The following is a 21,751-nucleotide window of genomic DNA, read 5'->3' as shown; positions in this document are numbered from 1 at the left end:
CTGCTACCTGCCTCTGACGTACACACACAAATGCACATCTTCATCAATTACACGTCTGGATAGCAGTCTGAGTCACAGTGAGGCCCAGGCACATCTTTCCCCCTCCCACTCTAAATGCACAGGAGAGGCAAAGTGCTTCCATCGTGAGCAGGACCGTTGCCGACGTAAGCGGGAGGATTCTTTATAAAGCTCCAGCAAAGTCCTCCCATGAGACTCGTTTCACCCATGAGTCATGTGCACCCATTAACGTCTACATCATATTCCAGATTAAAAATAGCATCAATATCAGTATTGGTCTTGAATCTCTAATTCAATTCTGGTGATTTGTGTGCAGGGCTCTCCTTGTGCATCTATAAAAAATTATACTAAGAGGAGTAGATAATGAGTGTGACTGCATGAATCCCAAAGAAGTGAGTCTGTCCCCTCAGCAGGTTAAAAGCATTCATCACACGCCAACACACGGGGGAAATCACTTTCTTTAGAGGCAGCTGTAAAGGCTGCATTTTCCTTTTATCATTCCTGCAAAGACACATCTTTGAAGAAGAGAGATGTTAAAGGTGCGTGTTCATTTAACACACTGCTGCTGTTTCAAGCATTTACAAAATGTGTGTGTGTCTACTTATGGACAACGGGCATGTGTGTTACTTTTTAACAAATAACAACATATCCTGACAAGATGCATAACAATCTAGCCCATAAATAATGAAATTCTGACACTCCAGTGATCAAAATTCTCATGGTCACAAATTCCATGTTTGTTTTGACAGATGCATAATTACATTTTGTGTCACGAGTCATTTTACAAACGTAGATGTCACATCGACTGGTTAAACCTCTGACAGGTGATGGTTGACCTTTTTTAAATATTTAAAACATCACTTTAAATTACAGCGTTAGGAATCCAGTTCTTCTTTTGTCCCCTCCTTCTGTCCATTAGTGCCACCAGAACCGGTACAACATGTCATGAGCCCAGGCTACACTGTTTGATTTGATCTCTCTCTGTTTGATCTCTGTGAAAAGGTGAAGCAGTTACTGTGAGTCGCAGCTGAAAATAAAGAGAGCAGTGAAACTGACTGATGACAGTTTGGCTTATTCAACTGTGACCATCCACTAACCACAACCGTAACCTTTGTACTGTTCTCGTACTTAAAATACCATTAACCCCACTTAAATTAAACTGTCAAGCTTTCAGGAACTTCCTGAGAACATTTTGTTCTCAGCTGAAACATCAGGCAGTTTTTAGTTCCACTGCTAGGTTTTAAATAGTTTTCTTTAAAAGGAACAAAGAGATGGTTCAAGTTTCCTAACCCAAATGAACAGCATGTCATCTTTGTGTGCATTTTAAGATAGGAACTAAAGTCTAGAATGATTTGGTTAACATAAGAACATCTACAGCAGTTCCTCGGTCAGATTTTCTGTGAGACTGAAACCTTTTAATACCAAGACAGCTTTGTCTTTTCCAGTACATGAACTTAAAGGATGCTGACAGTGATAGTTGGCTGTGCTTTGTAACCACTTGTTTTCAATAAAAATGTCCTCTATGAGAGTGTAGTTGAACTTTGACAACAGAAAATCTGTTCATTGAATTGTTAAATGCCACTTTAATGTTATCTACCATGTTCTTCCTTATGAGCAAATATGTACTGTTACTAATCACATCCTTCTTTCATGACACCTCGTTTCCCCTCTGTCCTCCCGTTTCACCTCTGGTGTTATTTGATCTGTTGTCAGCTGCTGTGACGCAGGCAGAGCATCATTTCTTCCTACGAGGAAATGTCATCTTAATCAGATGTCCTCACTCAAATAAAAAGCGTCATCGGATTTATGGATCCTGGGGTGTCCCTAAATATACAAGCTCTCGTTCTTACTTTTAGTAAAATGTCCCCAGTCCATCATTAACTCTCTTAAGGATTTTCAGTTCCTCTTTCTGTCTATAGCACAATCCATTTGTATTTTTCCAGCACAACAGGTTTACTGTAAATTAAGGTCTGTGTCACTATGTGATGTATTGAACAAAATGTCTCAAACTCAGATTCTTAGAATATTTAGGAGAACTGAACTTCTCAGTTTAGTTTTGTATGTTTAATGTCATCACCATCTTTTTTCCTTCAGTCACTGTTGAAAGTAATTACTCTTCTCCTTCACACTTCTCCTTCTTGAGTTATGTGAGGACCTGCATAGCAGCCATGTCCTCCAGATGATTTAGTTGGTAGAGGTGAGCTAATGCCTGTCTTATCTAACTTGTACAAGGCTGGTGTTGAGTAAAGTGTACTTACTGTATTTAACACTGAACAAATAACTCTGCAAACAACAGAAGAGCCAGAGGTGGAAAAGTAACGTGTAGGCCTATAAATAAAACATTCTTCATTTACCAATTAGATCACCATTACCATTTGGTAAGAGTATTGATGCCAGGATATAGAGCATAAGAATAAAGGGGGATAGTTAGTTAAATACTCTGTTTTTAAAAAGCTCCTTCTGTGTCATTTCCTGCGATTTGTCTTGTCACATGCGTTGCATTTGCTGAGAGAAAGTCCTTTCATAATCAGGAGTTCAGTCAGTTTGACCAATGCGTAGCTTGCACCTTTACATCGCACTACTCAGTGGAAAAGACAATTTCATGTCTTTGAATTAGACTGAAGACAGAAACATTTTCCAGAGAAAGTGGAGGTAGCTTCACCACAGCCCTGAACTACTATTGTTATACAAACACGACCCGTAGATGAAATAAGCTGTAAAGAGGAATGCGGTTTTGCATATGACTTGTTTGTCAGCTGTTTTCATAAGACACCGCACCTGTTTGTTAGCTTAATGCGTCACATTTTTGGTGTCTGCTTGCTTGTTTTTAGAATAATTTCCCTGGACAGGGTGTTTCATTTTACCTCGAAACATCACTTCATGGATGTTTGACACAGATGGAGAGCGCTGTCTCCTGTGGAGCTCAATGTCGGCGTCTGGTCTTAAGATGTGCACGCGCTGCAGACCGTGAGCAGGGTCCTGCTGTTCAAGTGAACTTTCTGTGCGTACTATACCGTTAATAACATACGCACGTGCGCCATCACAACCCATCCGCCTCTGGAGCACGTGCCGTAAGCCAAAGCTGTAGACTGACGCATGAACGCGGTGTATATTAGACTTTGGCGTCATCACTACTTAAACATATTATATGGTCTGCCTAAGTACCATATCTGCTCAGTGCTGCTGTGCGTGTGAGATCATCGTGTTGTGTTTGGTGGAGGAGTAGACAGGTGAGCGCTGGACGGTCTGCCGCTCGTCTGATAAACATCTCCCGGCCAATACTTCTCGAGCCGCGCTCACGGCCCCCACAGCTTCTAGTTGACAGCTGTGTGCCTTTAGCCCGTCGGTCATTTAGGAATGACGCAGCTGAAATAGGGGGTCTATGCATGGTGCTGCGCCCTTGTGCGCGCGCGAGCCTCACCATTCCGCAGAAAGCAAACCAGTGAGGACTAATGGTTGTTTTGACTGCGGTGTGCATATGAAAGGGTATCTGAAGCAAAGAGACAAGTGTTAACGCGATATGGTCGTTAATTCCATGTGATATTTCATCGCTGGTTTGCTCTCATTGCCTTATAAGGACAGACAGTCGTGCCTTTCTGCAATAGGCCAACGCTTCAGCCTGCGGGAGCGCTGCACTTTAACCCTTTCACTGCTGAATTTTATTTGGTCTAACCATCTGAAACAATGCAAGGCGGTCTGCGTCCACGTTTTAAGGCTTGTCTTTTTAAATAAATGCATCGAAAATGCATTCCTCATATAAATGTAAACGTAATAAAACGAAACAAAGAGCTGTATATACGCCTATAAACCAATGGCAGTTAACAAGCTATACAATTTGCAGCCTTTTCTCTGTCCAGTTCTAAAATATTCACTTGAGTGCAGCCTTGGGCACTGCCACTTCCATACTTCAGGTCTGATGCCGAATGGTTTGTGTGTCGCACTCAGGTTTTTCAGGCCCAAGTGCGCTCTTTGTGCCGAGTGATAACGGAACCGGATCCTGTCGGGCTCCACATTCAGAGATAACCCTAGTGCGCTTACAGTCGGAGGGGTTAGCATCCCGACATTGGATGCTGGCCTACGTCGGTTCCCACACAAACATGGGTGTTCTTTTAAAAACAATCTACCAGAAAATCCGTCTCAAGTGTCATGTCTTTCTGTGACCTTGGCTCACAAATCTATTCATTGAATGCGCTTAACAGCGGCCGGGCTCTGTCCGCAATCTAACTTTACACAGCCAATGATTCACCTTGCATCAGCTACACCATTACAGTGGTGGCTCTGTCAAACAGTAGCATGAGCACGGGGTGGGAATTTGTTTTCCAGAATCAACAGGATTCTCTGTAATAGAAGAGGCCTTGTGATAGTGCGGCAATAAATCTGTCACACGGGCTGTGGCCTTGACGTTGGCTGGGCATGTTGTGATTTTTCAGTCTAAATCCTCTGTTCTTTTTTAAACTGACTGTCTTATCATTTTAAATAAACCCAATCGTATCAGGCACTGTTAAATAGGCTACATTTTGGATGGCTTTGTAAGATGGAGAAGGACTGACGGCGCACAGGTGGAGTGATATCCTAAACGAAACCATTTTGTTGACGTGTTGCCACTGGAAACACAAAATGAAGCGCTTAGATGTCGCCAAGCTGCTAAATTCGAGCAGCACATCAGGCCATCACGGTCTGGAATTAATCGCTCCTCTCTTTCATAGCACCCTCTTGCAGTTCGAGTTCGCTTCACGTCCAGCGACACGGGAAGGAGAGATGGCGCCTTCAGGGTCTCGTCTCAGCTCGTACTTTCCAGATATACAGTCACACTTTCACTCGCCTGCAAATTTAGGTGGTTATTATTGAACACTTTCAAAGAATATAAGCTAATTTACGATTATTATCGACGTAGTTATGTGTGCTGCTTATTCCTGTGCCATTGGAAGCAGGCATTATTAGGCCTATGTACTTTTTCAATGCAACACTATCTGATTTCACATAATCCGAGACGGAAGACAACTAGTAAAACAACAAGAGCAAAAACATTAATCTTTCGTGGTACAAGTCTAGACCTTCTGTCTTCAAATAAATAATCCATTGCCTGCAACAACTGTTTTTCTTATTGTACAGAGTAAGAAAGTGTTAATTGATGCCTTGAAAAGTGACATGTAGCACAGAAGCAGGCCTTTTTCTGTAGGTAGATAGCCAGCTAACAAACGCCAAAATAGAATTGCGGCAAATATTTAATAATTTATTGGGCTATATAAAGGAAGTCTAAAAATAAAACTGCCAACAATAACATGGCCTATACACCACTAATTGTTTCCAGGCTATTTCTTAGTAAAAGTTACACCTTAATGTATCAGTTTTCATACAAAAATGTAACTTTTTCTGCACCTATATAGATTTTAGTTCACGTTTTTTATACCCCGCCACGGGAGTCGTGATTACACTTTTTCCGACAGCAACAAAAAGCAGCACATGAGCAACGCCCGCCCCTATCCCCTCCCCCTCGACCGACGTCATGTCAACGGCTATTTGCATGAAGTGTTTTCTGGCTGCAGCCTCAAGTCGCCTGCAGATCAGGACTCTCTGAGGGGGAAAGCGAGGGAAGAGGCGCAGCGAAAATAGGAGGAGGAGGGGGTCTCTTGTGTTTCCCATAAGCGGAACAGAGGGGAAAAACAGCCTGAAACCAAGGGTAAGGTGTCGGATACCAAAAGCAGAGGGGGGGGGGGAAGCAGAAGAGTCGCCTCTCGGAAAATGGAGCTACCCGCCGCTGGAGAGCACGTCTTTGCGGTGGAGAGCATCGAGAAGAAGCGCAGCAGAAAGGTTTGTCACAAGAGCACCGAAGGACATTTTTAAACACATGCACATGGAAATAAGGATGCTTTCTCTTTGGTCTCCTCTACTTCTGAAGCACTACCTTTTTATTATTAGCTATAATTTAGAAGATCACGATGCAGTCCAGAGTGCCTTTTCGCTGCGTAAAGTATCGTTACACTGAATATCCCGTTTCTCTCCATTCACAGGGGAGGGTTGAGTATCTGGTCAAGTGGCGAGGATGGTCTCCAAAGTAAGTCTCATTACATAGCATAAGAATAATAATCATGATGATAACACAACATTCAGAACAGAAGTGTGTGTGTGTGTGTGTTGATGAGTGCATCCGTGTGAGCGTGGGCGCGCATATGGGCGGTTGCGCGTTCTTGCTTTGGACGCTAGACGCGCCGGCCTCGATGATGGATGTGGTTTTATGATGTATGCAGTCCCAGGTGTACCAATTAAAGGAAGACACGTCTATAATCGAACCCTGTGTTTAAGAAATGCACATATATCTTAAGTTGAGCGGAGGCAGGGCCGCTGTGTCCTCCTCCTCCCCCCCTGCACCCGTGCGTAAAAGTTACTGGTGATTCATTACACGTGCTTCTACAGTGACTGTGAGTGTCTCCTCATGCTTACACGTAGACAACTACAAATATGAACAGTGGCAGAATTAATAAGTTAAAGAGTGGTCACCTCAGGGTCGCCTGCTCTCCTCAGCCAGTGCTTTTTAATGTCACCTACCGGCTTATGACAGGCCAGTGTGTCCTCACTGTTCACATTCTCCTCTTTGAATAGGTACAACACGTGGGAACCAGAGGAAAACATTTTGGATCCAAGACTGCTTGTGGCTTTCCAAGACAGGTAAGGTCTTGGAAAGACTCCAACTCTAGTTGGACAAAGCCGCCTCACATGTGATGATATATGCAAACTCAGTCACCTAATCCCAAGAAGAACAAACAGGTTTAAAGTCACAGTTTTCTGTACTTTTCCAATTCTTGACACAGTACTTGAAATGACTGTAACTAATCCATGTGTCAAGAGGAGGAACTCTTTGTCTGTTTATAGCCAGGAACTGTGCAGCCTGGTCACTAAGTAGATAATCCCATGATGATATTTTAATGCATAACACAGAGTGTGTCAGTCAAATGTGCAGAAATTCATTGCCTCTGGGGCTGGTTTAGACCCGGTGTCATCAGAGGGTCAGGATAGGGTTAAACCCAGGTCAGGAGTCCCTGAGCAAACTGTGATACTTTGTTGAGCATTGACTTTTTGTCACCTGATAGTTCTTTGAGTGTCAGCTTCAGGTTATCATGCCTAAGTGCCACTTGCTGTCCAACCACATAGTCACCACATGCACTTGTGTCATCTTCCACAGGACATGGTTGCCTTTTGCTGGTTACATCAGCTAATATTATTAATGATTGTGCAAAAGGATAAACCCACCAAAACAAAAGTCCTAATCAATTGGTTATTTTTTTCAGACTTGTACATTGATAAAACTTAAAAGACCCCTCCCAAAATGTCTGAAGGCATAAAAATAATCTGCTTTGAGTAATAATATGGCTAATATGTTGTTCCCAATGACCTTGTTATAAATGCTTAAAATTATATTTACTCCTTCTCGCTCATTAAATAATCCAGTGTAGAGGCCAATTTTGGTCATTTCAAAAGTTTAACTGCTGGACACTATACGTCACCTACTTAACCGAAAAGTCCATTCTCAGCATGTTAAACTGAGCTTTAATGTGAGCACAGAGAACCTTTCTACCTTCAGTAGATGCATGTGAAAACAGACTTCTGCACATACTTCCCTCTGTATGGGACTGACGTGTTAAATTGTGGTACACATGTTTGCTTAATCTGAAAGGCAAGAGGAAATGAAGACTTGGGTAAACAGGAACTAAATAGTAGCTTAATTATTGCTGTAAATCTGTGGTGCCAGGACGTTTCAACCAGAGAAATGTCCTGGTGTTCTGTATTAGTAAAGGGCCCTGTGTCCATCCATGGTTTTCAGAGTGGGCTACCAAGCTGAAATTAGCTGCTTGGCCAATTGCTAAATAGTACTGTTGAGTGACTGACCAAACAGCTCCACGTGAAAGCTAATGTAACTGAATTTCTTAAATGCATGGCGTGCTAAACTGTCACTGGCTTTTCTCTGAGCCTCCCTCAGCATTTACTTACAGCAACCTTTCAGGCACAGGTCACACGTTAAAGCAAAACATTGACATCAGTCCGCGTCTGTTTTTGCAATTACCTCTCTCTCTCTAAAGGGGAGAGATTTTATTGAAACTAATTGCTTGTCTCTCCAGGGAGCCAAATCGTCTGAATGCCAGGCTATGAAAATACACCGAGTCGTCATTGTAATTAGATGTGAGGGAGGAGCGTGGGGGAGGGGGTTGACATCACTCCTGTCTGCGGTATTGAGTTACTGCCTTGGAGAGACTTGCATGGAAACCGCCGAAAGCAAAGGAAAGTCAGAGAGGGCCTTTAGCTTCTACTGTAGATGCAGACATCATATGGGATATATTGAGTGTTATTTATGGAGGAAAAAATCCTCAGTTGAAGACACTGTTTAGATGTTGTAGCAGTGAAGGACAAGTGCATTGAGGTATTAAACATTTGATACTTAAAGAAAGATGTGAAAAGGTAAATATATAATAGTGAAATTACATGTATGCTGCTTTAATCTGTGTTGAATGAATTTCACTTTGCAGCAGGAAGTGTAACTCCAGCCTGGAATATGGGCTCACTGTTTTCTAACTGAGCCCGAGGAGGACACCTCTGATATTGTGTTGCCATGCAACGAGGAGTCATGTCTGAGAGATGGCTTCACTGATTGGCTGTCATTCTCCTCTCCTACAGAGAACGTCAAGAGCAGCTGATGGGATATCGCAAGAGAGGACCAAAGCCCAGGCATCTTCTGGTTCAGGTAAAAATAATGATGACACATCTCTTGATTATTAATGATGATGAATTACAGCTATACTTTTTTCATTTCCATGCATAATTCTCTGTCAAATCCCAGGAAGTAATATAGAAAAAATGGTCAATTTCTCAGAATTAAAGCTGATTTAAAGGGGAACTTCAGGACACTTGGTTCTGCTTTTGGGAGACTCATGAGAGACAGATTTGGTGGACAGATAATGGTGAAAACTGAAACAACAAAAGGATGAGACATCCTGACATTTAGGCTCTGAAAATGTTGAGTCCTACATTTCCCATAATGCAAGTCAGAGTCATCTTTTGTTTGACCCTCCCTGCCCGGTAAAACCCCCTTCAAATTCCTGTTTGTAATGCAAGGTTTATATTATTAATTTGTAGCTTTTGAGTCTGAAAAGGTTATTTTGTCAGACTGTAAGAAGCTCCTCCTTCGAGTAGAACCCTCCATGATGACACAACTGATGCTCATGTATAAAAACGGTGGAGTGCCCTTTTAAATTAGGTGTTGGGAGTGTTTGCACATTGACAATTAGAATGTTTATCACAAACAATAAATTTGCTAGAAGATATTATCATATAAAATTTTATAGGGTGCAGTTCCCTCCACTAAATGATTGTGAAAGGTACATTCAGCGCATCAATCACTGGTCCAAAAGGCCAGGGGAGCCCCTCAGAGGAGTGTTTTTGTTCCTCTCAGGAGGGTGTTGGTGGTAACAGATGAGATAAAGTCAATGACAGGCCACAAAGCAGCCTGTGACATTCCTCTGGGCTGAGGTCACAGCCGCAGGAGACACTTTGAAATGTCACTCGATGGCTGGGCTGGTGGCTGAAAGAGATGCTCGGGAATGGTAGGAGGGCCTGATGAACATGGGCTAAGGCCCCTGAAATAAACGTGGCAGTTGTTCAGGCCTCAGAAGAGCCCCTTCACACATTCCAGGCACAGTGTTTTCAGTACAAGCTGTGGCTTTTTGTTGCAGACTGACACAGACACATGTATGGCTACTATAGTCGGTTGCACCATTAATCAAGGTCCCTGCTCAGAGGAATGCCAAAAATCCCCTAATTTATCATGGAATATTCTTGTATGCCTAATTACTGTCTTATTCACAGGTCCCTTCATTTGCCCGGAGATCCAGTATTTTGGCCGACCTTCATGAGGAGTCCCTGGATGAGGAAAGCTGTCAGAAGACCAACCCCATCCAGATGCTCCGTCCCCAGGCCCAGCAGTACCAGCTGAACAGCAAAAAGCACCACCAGTATCAGCCCCTGTGCAGGGAGCGTGAGGCCGAGCAGCAGACCAACGGCAAGAAGTTCTACTATCAGCTCAATAGCAAGAAGCATCACCACTACCAGCCGAACCTCAAGGTGCCTGAGCCTGTATTTGCCAAACCCAGAGAGGTTAAAGCCCCAGAGCTGTCCAGCAAAGGGTACAATCTCCCTCCAGTGCTGCAGCAAAAGTGGGTCCGGGATAAGGACTCAGGCTGCCTGACCAAAGTGAAGGATATCACCATGGAGCTGAAGAAGCTTCCAGCCGACCTCAACGGGCACAAGGAGCCAGAGAAGGTCAAACCTAAAGAGGATGCTTCACCACAGTCTAATGGTGTCAGCAGCAGCAAGCTAAAGATCGTAAAGAACAAAAACAAGAATGGACGGATTGTAATTGTCATGAGCAAGTACATGGAAAATGGGATGCAAGCCGCTAAAATTAAAAGCGGTGATTCTGAAACTGCTGAAAAGCCACAGCAGGGAGGTGGCAACAGCGTGGAGAACCACCTGGAGAAGATGAAACTCGTCAAGAAGCTCGGCCTCATGAACGGATTTGCAAAAATCCCCAAAGACCAACCAGCTGTTCTCAATTCTGGACTTAATGGAGATTGCCCTAGAGAAATGGAACAATCCCCCAAAATGGAACTGACTGCAAGAGAACAGGATAAACATTTTGAGGTCAGGGGTCAGCGGCAGCTTCCAGCGGATCAGCCTTTACAACTGACAACCAAGCCTAATGTGCTCTCCTCGCCTTCGGATAGAGAAGGTCCCTCTGCACTGGACAAAAGAGGAAACCAAGGTGGAGTTCAAGGACTTAAACGACACCACTCTGACACAGATAGCAAGGATCATGGGACTAATAAGAAGTTTTTGAGTTGCAGGAATATCATCGCTCCTAACCCTGTTTCTTCGCCCGCCCAAAGCACCAGCATCGACCAAAACAGACACCAGCGTCACACTGGATTGCAGGATTGTGGGTATGTAGATCAAGAGGAGCCTATTGACTTGAGTATTGTCAAGTCCAAGCCTAAAGCCGCAACTTCCACAGCAAGCCAGCCTGAGACACACATACAAGCAGAGACACACACACAGGCTCCAATTCTAGCACAACCCGAAACACATACACAAAATGAGGCACAGTTAGACACACAAACAGAAACACAGCGTCCGACTGAAACATCAAAACCCGCAGAGGGGAACACTGAGTCATCTAACAATGAAAAGAAAAGAGAGGGGACATTTCCCTCTTTCCAACCTTTCCTCGGAAATATCATCATCACAGACATTACTACAAACTGCCTCACAGTTACCTTTAAGGAATACGTAACTGTGTAACAGCTGGGTAACATCTGTCTAACTGTATAAATGTACATTAGATATATATATTGTATTTTCAGATGCTTGAATGTACAAATGAGCCCTTAATGTTTTCATTTTGTATAGCCCAGATAAAAAAAAAGATCTTTTTATTGTGTTATTTGCATATTTCTTCTTCTAAGCTCTCTAAATGCTGTTATTTGGGGAGATTTTATCACATGCAGTATCTTATTTCAATGATTTCACATGTAGTTGAAAAAGCTAAATTAAATCAAATCAATGTTGCAACTTTAATTGAAGATGCACTTAACTCTTGTAAATATCTTCGCTTTTCCATGGATGTAATTTCATTTATAAACTCAACTGTCTAGTGTCAGATGATGTTAAACAAATGTAGTCTATTTGGAGAATTTTGTAAGGAGGAAAAATGTTATTGAATCATCGTAAATTACACTGTGTTAATTACTCTGTGTGTGTGTGTGTGTGTGTGTGTGTGTGTGTGTGTGTGTGAACAGATGGACAGATGTAAGCAAGGATGCTGCTTGGACAGATTATGCTAGTAGGCATACTTAAACAAGGAGATAAAGAGAAATTAGGCACCTTTCTGTCAAGAAATGTGAGTTGCTTTGTTGAAAAGGAAGAGCAGGTGTTTTTTAAGGTTGTTAAGGGTTCATGTTTGATGTACTGTATGTTCCTATTATTTGGTCTCCGTTTCAAGTGTTTTGAGTCCTGCATCTGGAGATCTCATACTGAGCACAACTCACTTCCATTAAGATGGCAGATATACAACCATGTGACCATATATCACTCACTCACTGTGGCCACACTGCCAGATGAGCTGTGTAATCCAACAGATTAGCACTACCAGCCGGGTGCCTCCTGTTCTCTGGCACAGTGAGTGAGGAGACTGAAGGCCGTTTTCTTAAGAAAATACATTCACTCTGTCTTATTTAGAGCAACTATTGCAACAAATTGGTACTTATCGGTATATGACAGCATATGTTCTTGTCATAATCAGATTTGTTCCCTTGTGTCATACATGCCTCCTCTCCTCCTTTAAGGTTCCCCTCCAGCACTATCACTCTGTGAGAACGGTGACCAGCTGCATTATTGATGTTTTGTGTGCAGACCAAAAAGTGAAGGCTTCCTATGATACGTTTTGCAATAATAAAATTGTTTGCAAGTGGCATACGAACTTGTGGGTTTCTTTTTAGACTTACAGAATCCAATACCAGCCTCAAAAAAAGAAACGTCATGCCTCCATACGTGACCTCGGCTACCCACGGAGCAAAGGGAGGCAGCTATAATGTGCTTAGATGGTTAACCTTACCTCAGAAGTGGCTAAATCTGTGCATGGCTCTATTTGTGTGTGTGTTGCGGGCTGTGGGGATTATTACAGAGCCTGTGAGTTTATTTTCAGATGGGCATCATCTAACTCAGCAGGCTCCCCAGACTCGCCTTGTATACGCGCTGTAGCTGCAGGTCAACCCTAAAGCCCATTCGTTCAATTCAAAGCAACTGCTACGTGCAGGTTTCAGTCTGACCTATAGCCTAGAAGTAACAGATAGGCCAAGAAAAACCTAATGGGCTAATAACTGTTATTAAACGCTGTTCTTTAAATCAGATAGCGACTATAATCTTTCTGCTTTGACTTGGGTTCGTGTTAAACGCGTCTTAAACTTTACGTCTTTGAAGAAGATCATTGAGGACTCATCATTTGGACCTGAACAGGTGTTCCTGTCAGATGTTTCCTGAATAAATCCTCCTGTGGTGCAGAGAGGGAGTGATTGATTTCTTTGCTTGACCTACAGGTTCAGTTTTACCGACACGGACTATTATTTGCGTGTTTCCACGGTTTCCTATCTCTTAAATTTCAGCCATGGATACGGTGACACAGCCAGTTGCTGTTCCTCTCAATAACTGAAGGGCGCTTTTCGGGAAAGCTGTGCAGAGGAGCTTCTGCTGGCTCTTGTTTATAACCTCTGCTGTCTGCTATGGGGCCAAATGGCTGGTAACCGCGCTCTCCGACACACGACTTGTCTTGAGATGCCATGAAACTGGACGACCGCACTAACAGAGGTATCAGCCCCCGAGCATTTCTTCCGCTGCAGCTCTCCAATAAAACTGCCTCCTGTGCGCGTTAATGTGAGCACCGACTGAGAAAATGGCTGTCCTCCTCTCTCCACATCTAGGCTCTGCCTCTGACGCCTCGCAGCTCCTGCAGTCGACAAATTGCAACTAGGCCTATGTTTCTCTCCAGGAAACTAAAACGGGAATTCCCCTTAGGATTCAAGAGTACAATTACTAAGATATGCGTGGTTTGTTTTCTTGTGTGTGTGTGTATAGGCAAAATCCCCGCCAAGCCCCAAACAAGCTGGTTATAAGATCCCCAAAATAAAACAAGGATTTAGTAAAATTGTGCAGTTATAACTCTTCCTGATTATCTGCCTTCTCTTCCTCATCCTCTTAACTGGCAGCTCATGCTCAGTATGTGCGTGCATGGCAGTTCTAGGCCCCAGTGATCTCTGACAAACTGGCGTTAGAGGTAGGCCTACTGCCGCTGATTTCCAAAAGCACATCTATTCAGCCACTCGTTTTATAACAGACTGGCGTTTTTAACAGTGGCATTATTACTTAACAGTCCTCTTCAGCAGGCCCACGGTTTTTTGCTATCACAAACAGATGCACAAAATATATAAAGCGCACGCACTGCAGGTTTTCAACCTCATCACATATGTTTAAGTCTGCTCACATCCGTTGGATACGGACAGGGATTGAAATAGAACATCTGCAACGGACACATGGTGGTCCAAATCAGTCATCTGTCAAGAGCCCAGCCCAAAATATCCTGTGCTCTGCGAAATGACGGCATGTGCAAAAAAATAAAATAGCCCAAAGTCTCAGCTCAACTATTTAAACCGCGAGCTAGAAGAGCTCCTTTAATTTGTGGAAATTCATTCATTCTGTAAGAGGTAAAAACACCCGGGATCTTTATGATAAAAACCACCATAATGAATCCCTGTGAGAAAATATCCCTATCTGATCCATTATAGCTTTGCAAAAATAGATCCAGCGCCTGCGTCCCTCCCTCCCTGCGTCCCCCCATGTTCAGCCTTAATACCTCGGTAATACGCAGGCATAACAAACAGGGCTGTGCCTGTAATGCCTGAGTCATTTACAGTGACTCTGCAGCAGGGATCTCCCAGCTGTAATGACAAACAAACCCGGGACTCAACCCTCAGTCATGCAGTGGTGACTGGTGCGTCATAGTGCTGACTCAGTCCGCAGGTATGATTCAGCAGCAAGATAGACTCGGGTGGATCCGCTTTGGAATGATTACTTAGTTACAGTGTTTCCCTGTGGAGTTAATTGGAAATTTGTACATAGCACGTGTACCTGCGTGCGCCCACGAGCGTGCGCGTGTCCTTACTGTTCAGTCGTCACTGTTCCCCACTCTATAGCCACTGGCTGGTACGTTTGGAATCACTTAAGACTGAGGATTCGTTGAAGCCAAACATTTGGGTTAGGCAAGATTTCTGGGAAATAAGTCCCCGCATAAAAACAATCTCAAATACTCCATGAGTCACCTCCTGGTCACCTGTGAACGATATGTCATCACCTTTACATGAATGTGTATAATAAACGAAACTCGTAAGGTGTCTGCAGGGATGGTTGTAAGAGAAAGTACCCAGAAAATGAAAAAACAGGGGACTACCCTTTAATATTGGTGATTGTTTCATACTATGATCGCCGCACCTCAGTTATTTCTAACAACGATCATCTGATCATATATAGCTTAACGAATGAAGACTGTTCTGACGCTTTCCACCTTTGTCTTTCCATATTCATATTACTGCATTCCCCACGTCTTTCTTTGTGGTGTGGCAGGGGTTCCTTGCGTTTGTCTTAGCCAAGCGTGTTTTAACGGCGGCAGCACTGCTGCACTGCAGGCGCGCCGAGACCAATCGCATCCAGAGGCTGCGTTCTCCTTTCTACCTATCTATCTGTGTTCATACACTGAAAAATACAGCGGGGGAAAGAACAGAATAGAAAAAAATAGAATCAGCATAATCCACACTAACATTATAAAATGCACAAATAAATACTTTAGACTTCTAAGATCAGTGAGGTTAGCTTTGCTCCATTTAAAGGATTTCGAGGTCCAGACATGAACCTGTCCACCTCACAGTTTTACTAGACTATAAAACATAAGCTATTTCCAAAAATAAAATGTTTAGTTCAATTAGTTTAGAACGGCGTAGCCTGCTCTCCCTTTCTGTGGCAGTTACTAAATCTCTAACCGGATGTGCATTGATAAAATAAATTAGTAGCGAATATGTGCAGGCCGTCGCTTTGCTGTGCGCTGTTTGGTGTCAGATCAGTCTGCAGGAGTTTAAACAGATCCGCCTGAATCAGAGAGGAATGTTCAGACATTCATAGCCCAAACTGGGACTATGGATCTGTTACGTTTACCGTGGCACATTAAGTTTCCACGCACAGTAATTCATTAATAATTACGTCTGGCACAATTTGCGCACGAAGACCTTGGATTTTGTGATAAGTGAATTGAAAAGACGTTTGTTAGTGTAAATCATTAACGCTTAATTGGCTCAAAATGTGAATTTTCATTAACAGAGGGTTTCAAAATAAATAAAAATATAGCCTACCTAAGTCCAGCTGCTCAAACTGAGCCGTTCTCCAAGTCATTACAATCCCGTGGGTCAGTGTCAAGGGTTCTTAGTTTTTTTATTTTATTTTAAAAAGCCGTCCATTAGGAGGCCTGTCCCTGGTTTCTACTGGCTCAAGAGTTTGTCAGTCAGTGAAAAGGTAAACGGTTCTCTCACAATCCCATAGTCTTCATAACGACTAAAGCCGCTGTGACTGGGTGTCGTCCACACAGCAAACACTGGAGAAAAGGTCATGAAGCAGGCAGGTCTCAAAAACTAATCATACACGTATGGTTTGTGTATTCTTTAATTGATATTCTGATTACATCACCTGGCATTTAAATATACACATTTAAACATCATGTCTATTTATTAGCCAATATTCTGGATAAATGGTTCCAGGCCAGTCCATAAACGAAGCCGACTGTCATTATTGCTCTGTGCGAACAGAATAAATAAAAAAAGTTCCTATCTCTAACCGTTGTAGACTATTTGTCTTTCCGAGCAGTGGGGCTGGAAAAGATCTAAACTGCATAACTAACATCCTAAGCCTTTATCAGACAAACTTATTTTATGCTTGACAGCTTTCAGTCACCTTTCCCAAAGCGTCCAAATATCTGAGTCAAGCTGCATGAAGAAGAAATAAAGGCTGTCCTCGGCTGATTTAAAAGAAGTGAATAAATGAGTGGAAGCAGTGTTAAAATATTCAACAAAGGGGATTTATTTTTTATCATCTGATATCCTACAACAAAACGAGAAGGCCTATGACATTTAGGCAGTTGTAATATTCACATTTACCATAGCCTCATTATTTCTGAAACTGTTAGAAGCTTTGTAGTAGCTTTAGGAGAATTTCCCCATTTAAATTTACCATTTTTAGTGTCACTGAATAATAGGAAAATACTAACAGATGTTATTCCTATGAATTAGATATATCCTGAAACCGAGGTGAATGGTATTAATACAGATTTCTGAACCTTTTTTATCTGTTTTTTTAAACGTTTCAAATGGATGTGTAGGCCAGTGGATTAAAACCAGTGACTCATTGGGCGTTTTTTTACAACACGGGGTTTTATTTGATATTTCTGTTCTATTGTTGAATATTTTCCGTTATTTTGTTTTTAATTTTATTCCTTTCTGAATGCGTTGCTTAAACCCAACAGACTTAATGGAAGCCTCTAGATTATTTCTGCGTTTGTAGATCATTTTAGTTGAGTAAGCTTGTTACCAGAAAAAGAACAGCTTACAAATAAACTGTTAACAGTTTAGAAATCACAAAAGCAAAGCGCAATTTTACTGAAGGGATGAGCCGGAAAAGGAGGCGAGTGGCGACTGTTCGGACCCATGTAAAAATGCAAAATGACATGATAATATGACAAGCTTTCTAGTTTTACTGACATGTTATAAATCAAAGTCTAAACATTTTGCTAAATGTCTAGTGGAATCCCCACGGATCGCCATTTCAGAACCATTTCACTATTCAATTACCCACAAATGTTTTTAGCAGAGAAGACAGGTCACTGATTTAAATATAGCCTATAACTTACAGCCCAGTGCAGAGATATTCTAAACAACAAAGACTCATGAGTGCAAGAAATAAAATAAAAGATCACCTTCGAAATTAAGATACAAAGTGTTTGTAGATGAAAAAATACGAATATAAATTGTAGGCTTTCCTGGCAGAATTGATCCCACCCTGGCCTGAGACAGCATGGACAAGCGAAATGAATGCGGGCAGGCGATACATTTGTAACCAGAACACACAGACAACCACAGATTTGTGCTTGTGGACTACTATAATAACGCCTGCCAAGCGCCCTGCTGCATTCGCTGATAAATAGAGTGCTGGAGAGACTAAACGAAAATGAAATGTGTCATGTATTGTTTCTCGCGCTGTCACGTAAACCAAAAACCATTATTTTGTTGTCTCTCTTTCGGCGTGACGACTCTGTCGCATGATTATAACCGGACTACTTTTGATACCACGTGCATTTTTGAATATCTGGCATAACTTGCGCGAAATGATTCACTCGCCGCGCGGGGAAAAGCCACCATTTTCCCCCCTTAAAGAATTCACACAGCCTCACGCTCCTCCCCTCACTTAGCAACCCGAGCACGTAGCAACGGCTGGACCAATGGGCGCTCTCCTAGAGGTTCCACCGACTGCGGTTCCTTAGCAACGCTGTAAAAAATTGCGCTGACGTCCACTATGTTCGGGAGTATTATGGTCTGTCGGGAATTCAGAGTGGCTGGGACTGGAGAAAAATATCTGCTCTGCTAACGTTACCGTCCACAGAGCTAACGGTAGGTAGCACTGGAGTAAACATGGAGCTGTCTGCCGTCGGGGAGAGGGTGTTCGCAGCCGAGTCTATAATCAAACGGAGGATAAGGAAGGTAGGTGTGAGATGTAACGTGCCTCTTTCCTCCCAGCGCGTTGAATATTATGCATCAGCCTCGCACTCTGATACTACTGTTGCCTTGCACGCTAACGAAGTCAATTCTGTTTATTTCTGATGGCATGTAGGGTCGGATTGAATATCTTGTGAAATGGAAGGGCTGGTCTCCCAAGTAAGTCCCGCTACGTTGTATGTCTTGCATGTTTTCACGTCACGGCTGTGGTGTCTTTACTGTGTCGGCTGTTGGTTGCGTTAGCTCGCCAAAGCTAGCGACACAGCCGGATTAAAACTGAGGTGTACAGCGCGATGGAGATTTTAGCTTACAGGCTAATGCTATGGCCATCCACATTGTGTTAGCCAGCGCTTGCTTCCTCAATGTGACTTGACGTTTTAATTCACAGATATAGCACTTGGGAACCGGAGGAGAATATATTGGACTCTCGCCTGTTTGCCGCTTTTGAGCAGAGGTAAGATGTCTGGGCTGGCCTCAATGGGCAGAGCCAGTGAATGTTAACATGTCCAATAACTATATGGTGTCGTCGGTGCACTTTGCTCCCGTGACACTCAAAATGGGTGTCTGTTGCTGTATTTTTCACAGGGAGCGTGAAAGGGAGCTGTATGGGCCCAAAAAGAGAGGACCTAAACCCAAGACCTTTCTGCTCAGGGTAAATTTAGCAGCGTTGTTCGCGGAGTTTTGCTGTAATAAACTGCGTAGCCTACTAATAACTCGCAGTTATCATGCCAGATTCACATGCATGTTTTTAAATAACAGGATTGTCTAACTATATCACGTGTATTCAGTTTTGTTAGCTGTTTATTTAAAGTCCTTGCAAATCAATTTCGGTCCCATTGTGTTTCGTGTAAATGTACGTGTCCATTAACGGGTGTATTCAGCTTTTGTATGGGCTATAAAGGGGAACTACTGACACATTAAAGAGTGGCAGGAATGACTTCAGTTAACAAACAGCTTTGTGAAATCCGTTTTTGTTAGGCCACTCTCCGTCGTTAAAGTGAGATGGAAACATGTCAGTCCGTTATAAAGCAGTCAGTCACTAAGATGTTTCAGTTTTCAATCCAACAAAGCGTAAAAAATGCACAATGACAGAGTTTATACCAGAATCTCCGCTGTCAGAAGTCTTAGGTAAAAAAATTGGGCAGTGGAATTTCTCTTAAGAAATACTATGGCCTGACAGGGTTCATTTGCTGTTAAACATGCACCTTTTTAAAGCTGTGTGATAACTGCAAACGTCTCCCCAGACCTTTTTATGAAAGTCATTTTTACATGCCACATTCAGCAAAAGCTGGAACAATGGCTGAGTTTCATTTAGGTGCTTCATGTCCTGCTGTTGTTGGTGTTGGTGTGGCTGTGGTCTGACAAGTCAACATGCCTACTGTGAAAAAGGCCTGTGAAGTTGATTGAGAAATGAAAAATAATAATATGAAATAGAGTCATTTTAGTACAATTTCCAATAATATTTTTCATCTAATTTTTTTTATTTTCTAAAAGGCTCAGGCTAAAGTTAAAGAGAAGGCCTATGAGTTCAGGAGTGAGGCGGTCCGAGGGATGCACATCACCTACCCGGCTCCTGAGCCAGTTGTGACTCCCAGGGCCAGAGAGGGCCTGAGAGCTGTTGTTCCCACCATCTTCCCACCCAGCACGGTAAACCGTGGAGAGAGCATACATGTCCGGCCACTGGAACTTGGCACCCGTGAGCACCAGCAGCCTTCCCTTCAGCAAAGCAGTCCCGAAGGACTCATCCACATACCCAAAAAAAGAGGCCCGAAGCCTAAGCCTCGCTTCAGCCCTGCCGTCTCTGAGGCCCATAAGAGGAGAGCAGAGGAGCAGGTGAGCCACGGCCCACACAAACTGGCCAAACTCCAGGGAGGTGAAGACATGAGGCTGGTCGAGGTGGCCCACAGACATCCAGAGAACCACAGCCACAAACACCACCATCATCACCACACACACAACCGGGAGCTCTCCAGTGGAAGCTCCTACAAGCAGCTCTACTCAGACCGCAGTCTGCATCTGCACAGGACATGCACGGACATACAGAGGACTAAGGATGGTTCCACCTACCTGGCTCCTGCACACTTCACGCACCAGTCCAAAATGAGCCAGAGCCTGAATCACCCTGCCGCGCTTCCACAAATGGAAAAGCCTTACTTCTTAGACAGGCCATCTCCAACCAGGCTTGACGACAACTTGGATGAGGTGACGTGGAGGCCTTCTCTCGGCAACGTGGAGAAGGTCCTGGTGACAGATGTGACCACCAACTTCGTGACGGTCACCATCAAGGAGAGCAGCACCTCTAAAGGCTTCTTCAAAGACAAAAGATGATCGCTTGACTGCTTTCGCTATGCCACGCTTTGTTTTCTTTGACTTGCATCAGACTCTTTTTGAAGTTTATAGGACAGTGTGATTATTAAAGCAGTTTTGTATGTAGTGTATAAAAGCAAATTACCTAATGTGCATATGTATATATTATAAAGTTGGACATCTATTTAATGTATTGACCAAATGAAGTGCATGTTTCCTTTGCAGCAGCCGGCTACTTTCTGTACAGAGCTTGGGAATTTTACTATTTTGCAAATATAACTGACTAGAATGTATTTTTTCATGCTCCTATCTTCCAGCCTTAGCTCATGCTAGCAAAATGTTTTATTAAATTGAGCCTTTCTCTATATCATTTGAACAGATTTGACTGAATATACTGTGTTCAATTCAATAGGGTTAATATTCAGACATTTACTCAAGCACTTTTTCAAGCATTATTGAAAAATAATCCTTATGGTTAAACATTTCTAATTGTAAGATAAATGAATACATTCAACACGGACACCCTGAACCGTTTTTCCAAGGCGCTTATACTGTAACAGCATTTTTTGCCACTAACTTTGTATATTTTACATTTGCATAGAAAACGTTCATGAAGCTTTGATGTAACAAGATAATTACAGGATTGGTGTCAAATTGCTTTTTAGACGTAATAAATATTGGTTCTAATTTCGTTGTGTGTAATTGTCAAGGTCAGTTTTTGTTGCAGCACCCTGGAGTTGCTTCATATGATCACATCTGGAAGGCTTTCTAAATCGGTACTGGTTTTAAATGGGTCATGTAATAATGGCCTTCATTTCTGTTATCTGTCGCCAGGAAAATCTATGAGAAAAAAAAAAGTTTCTTAAGTTGAATGAAGCGTCTCCTCTGTTGTCAATGACAGTAGGAGTAAAAGGCCTAAGGCTTGGTAATAAACACGTAACCTAGACTCATTCAGGTACAAGCCTGTATTCATTTCTGCCCAGAATTAGTTTGGCAAAAGAAAAGTCTACAGGCCACAGTCC

At 42.8% G+C, this 21,751-nt stretch overlaps 2 protein-coding genes across 3 annotated transcripts; both read left to right on the top strand.

Moving 5' to 3' along the window:
• Window positions 1-3,166: 3,166 nt before the first annotated feature.
• Window positions 3,167-12,532, top strand: LOC109957911 (E3 SUMO-protein ligase CBX4). 2 transcript variants are annotated; one of them, XM_020596155.1, is made up of 6 exons: window positions 3,167-3,248; window positions 5,565-5,829; window positions 6,030-6,073; window positions 6,619-6,684; window positions 8,686-8,752; window positions 9,874-12,532. In XM_020596155.1, exons 2-6 carry the CDS (start codon window positions 5,761-5,763, stop codon window positions 11,362-11,364), a joined length of 1,737 nt encoding a protein of 578 aa, XP_020451811.1. In that variant the 5' UTR covers window positions 3,167-3,248; window positions 5,565-5,760; the 3' UTR covers window positions 11,365-12,532. The 2 variants fall into 2 exon arrangements, with proteins under 2 accessions (XP_020451811.1, XP_020451810.1); XM_020596154.1 differs by lacking the exon at window positions 3,167-3,248 and having other exon boundaries at window positions 5,386-5,829.
• A 5,648-nt stretch (window positions 12,533-18,180) lies between these two features.
• cbx8b (chromobox homolog 8b) lies at window positions 18,181-21,416 on the top strand. Its single transcript, XM_020596340.1, has 5 exons — window positions 18,181-18,407; window positions 18,538-18,581; window positions 18,811-18,876; window positions 19,008-19,074; window positions 19,917-21,416. The coding sequence occupies exons 1-5, from the start codon at window positions 18,339-18,341 to the stop codon at window positions 20,748-20,750; spliced, it is 1,080 nt and encodes a 359-aa protein (XP_020451996.1). The 5' UTR covers window positions 18,181-18,338; the 3' UTR covers window positions 20,751-21,416.
• Window positions 21,417-21,751: the final 335 nt, after the last annotated feature.

This window comes from Monopterus albus, unplaced genomic scaffold (assembly GCF_001952655.1).
Source record: "Monopterus albus unplaced genomic scaffold, M_albus_1.0 scaffold29.1, whole genome shotgun sequence".
Taxonomy (NCBI): Eukaryota; Metazoa; Chordata; class Actinopteri; order Synbranchiformes; family Synbranchidae; genus Monopterus; species Monopterus albus.
The sequence above is the reverse complement of the archived record's forward strand: the minus strand, read 5'-3'. Positions and strand labels throughout refer to the sequence as shown.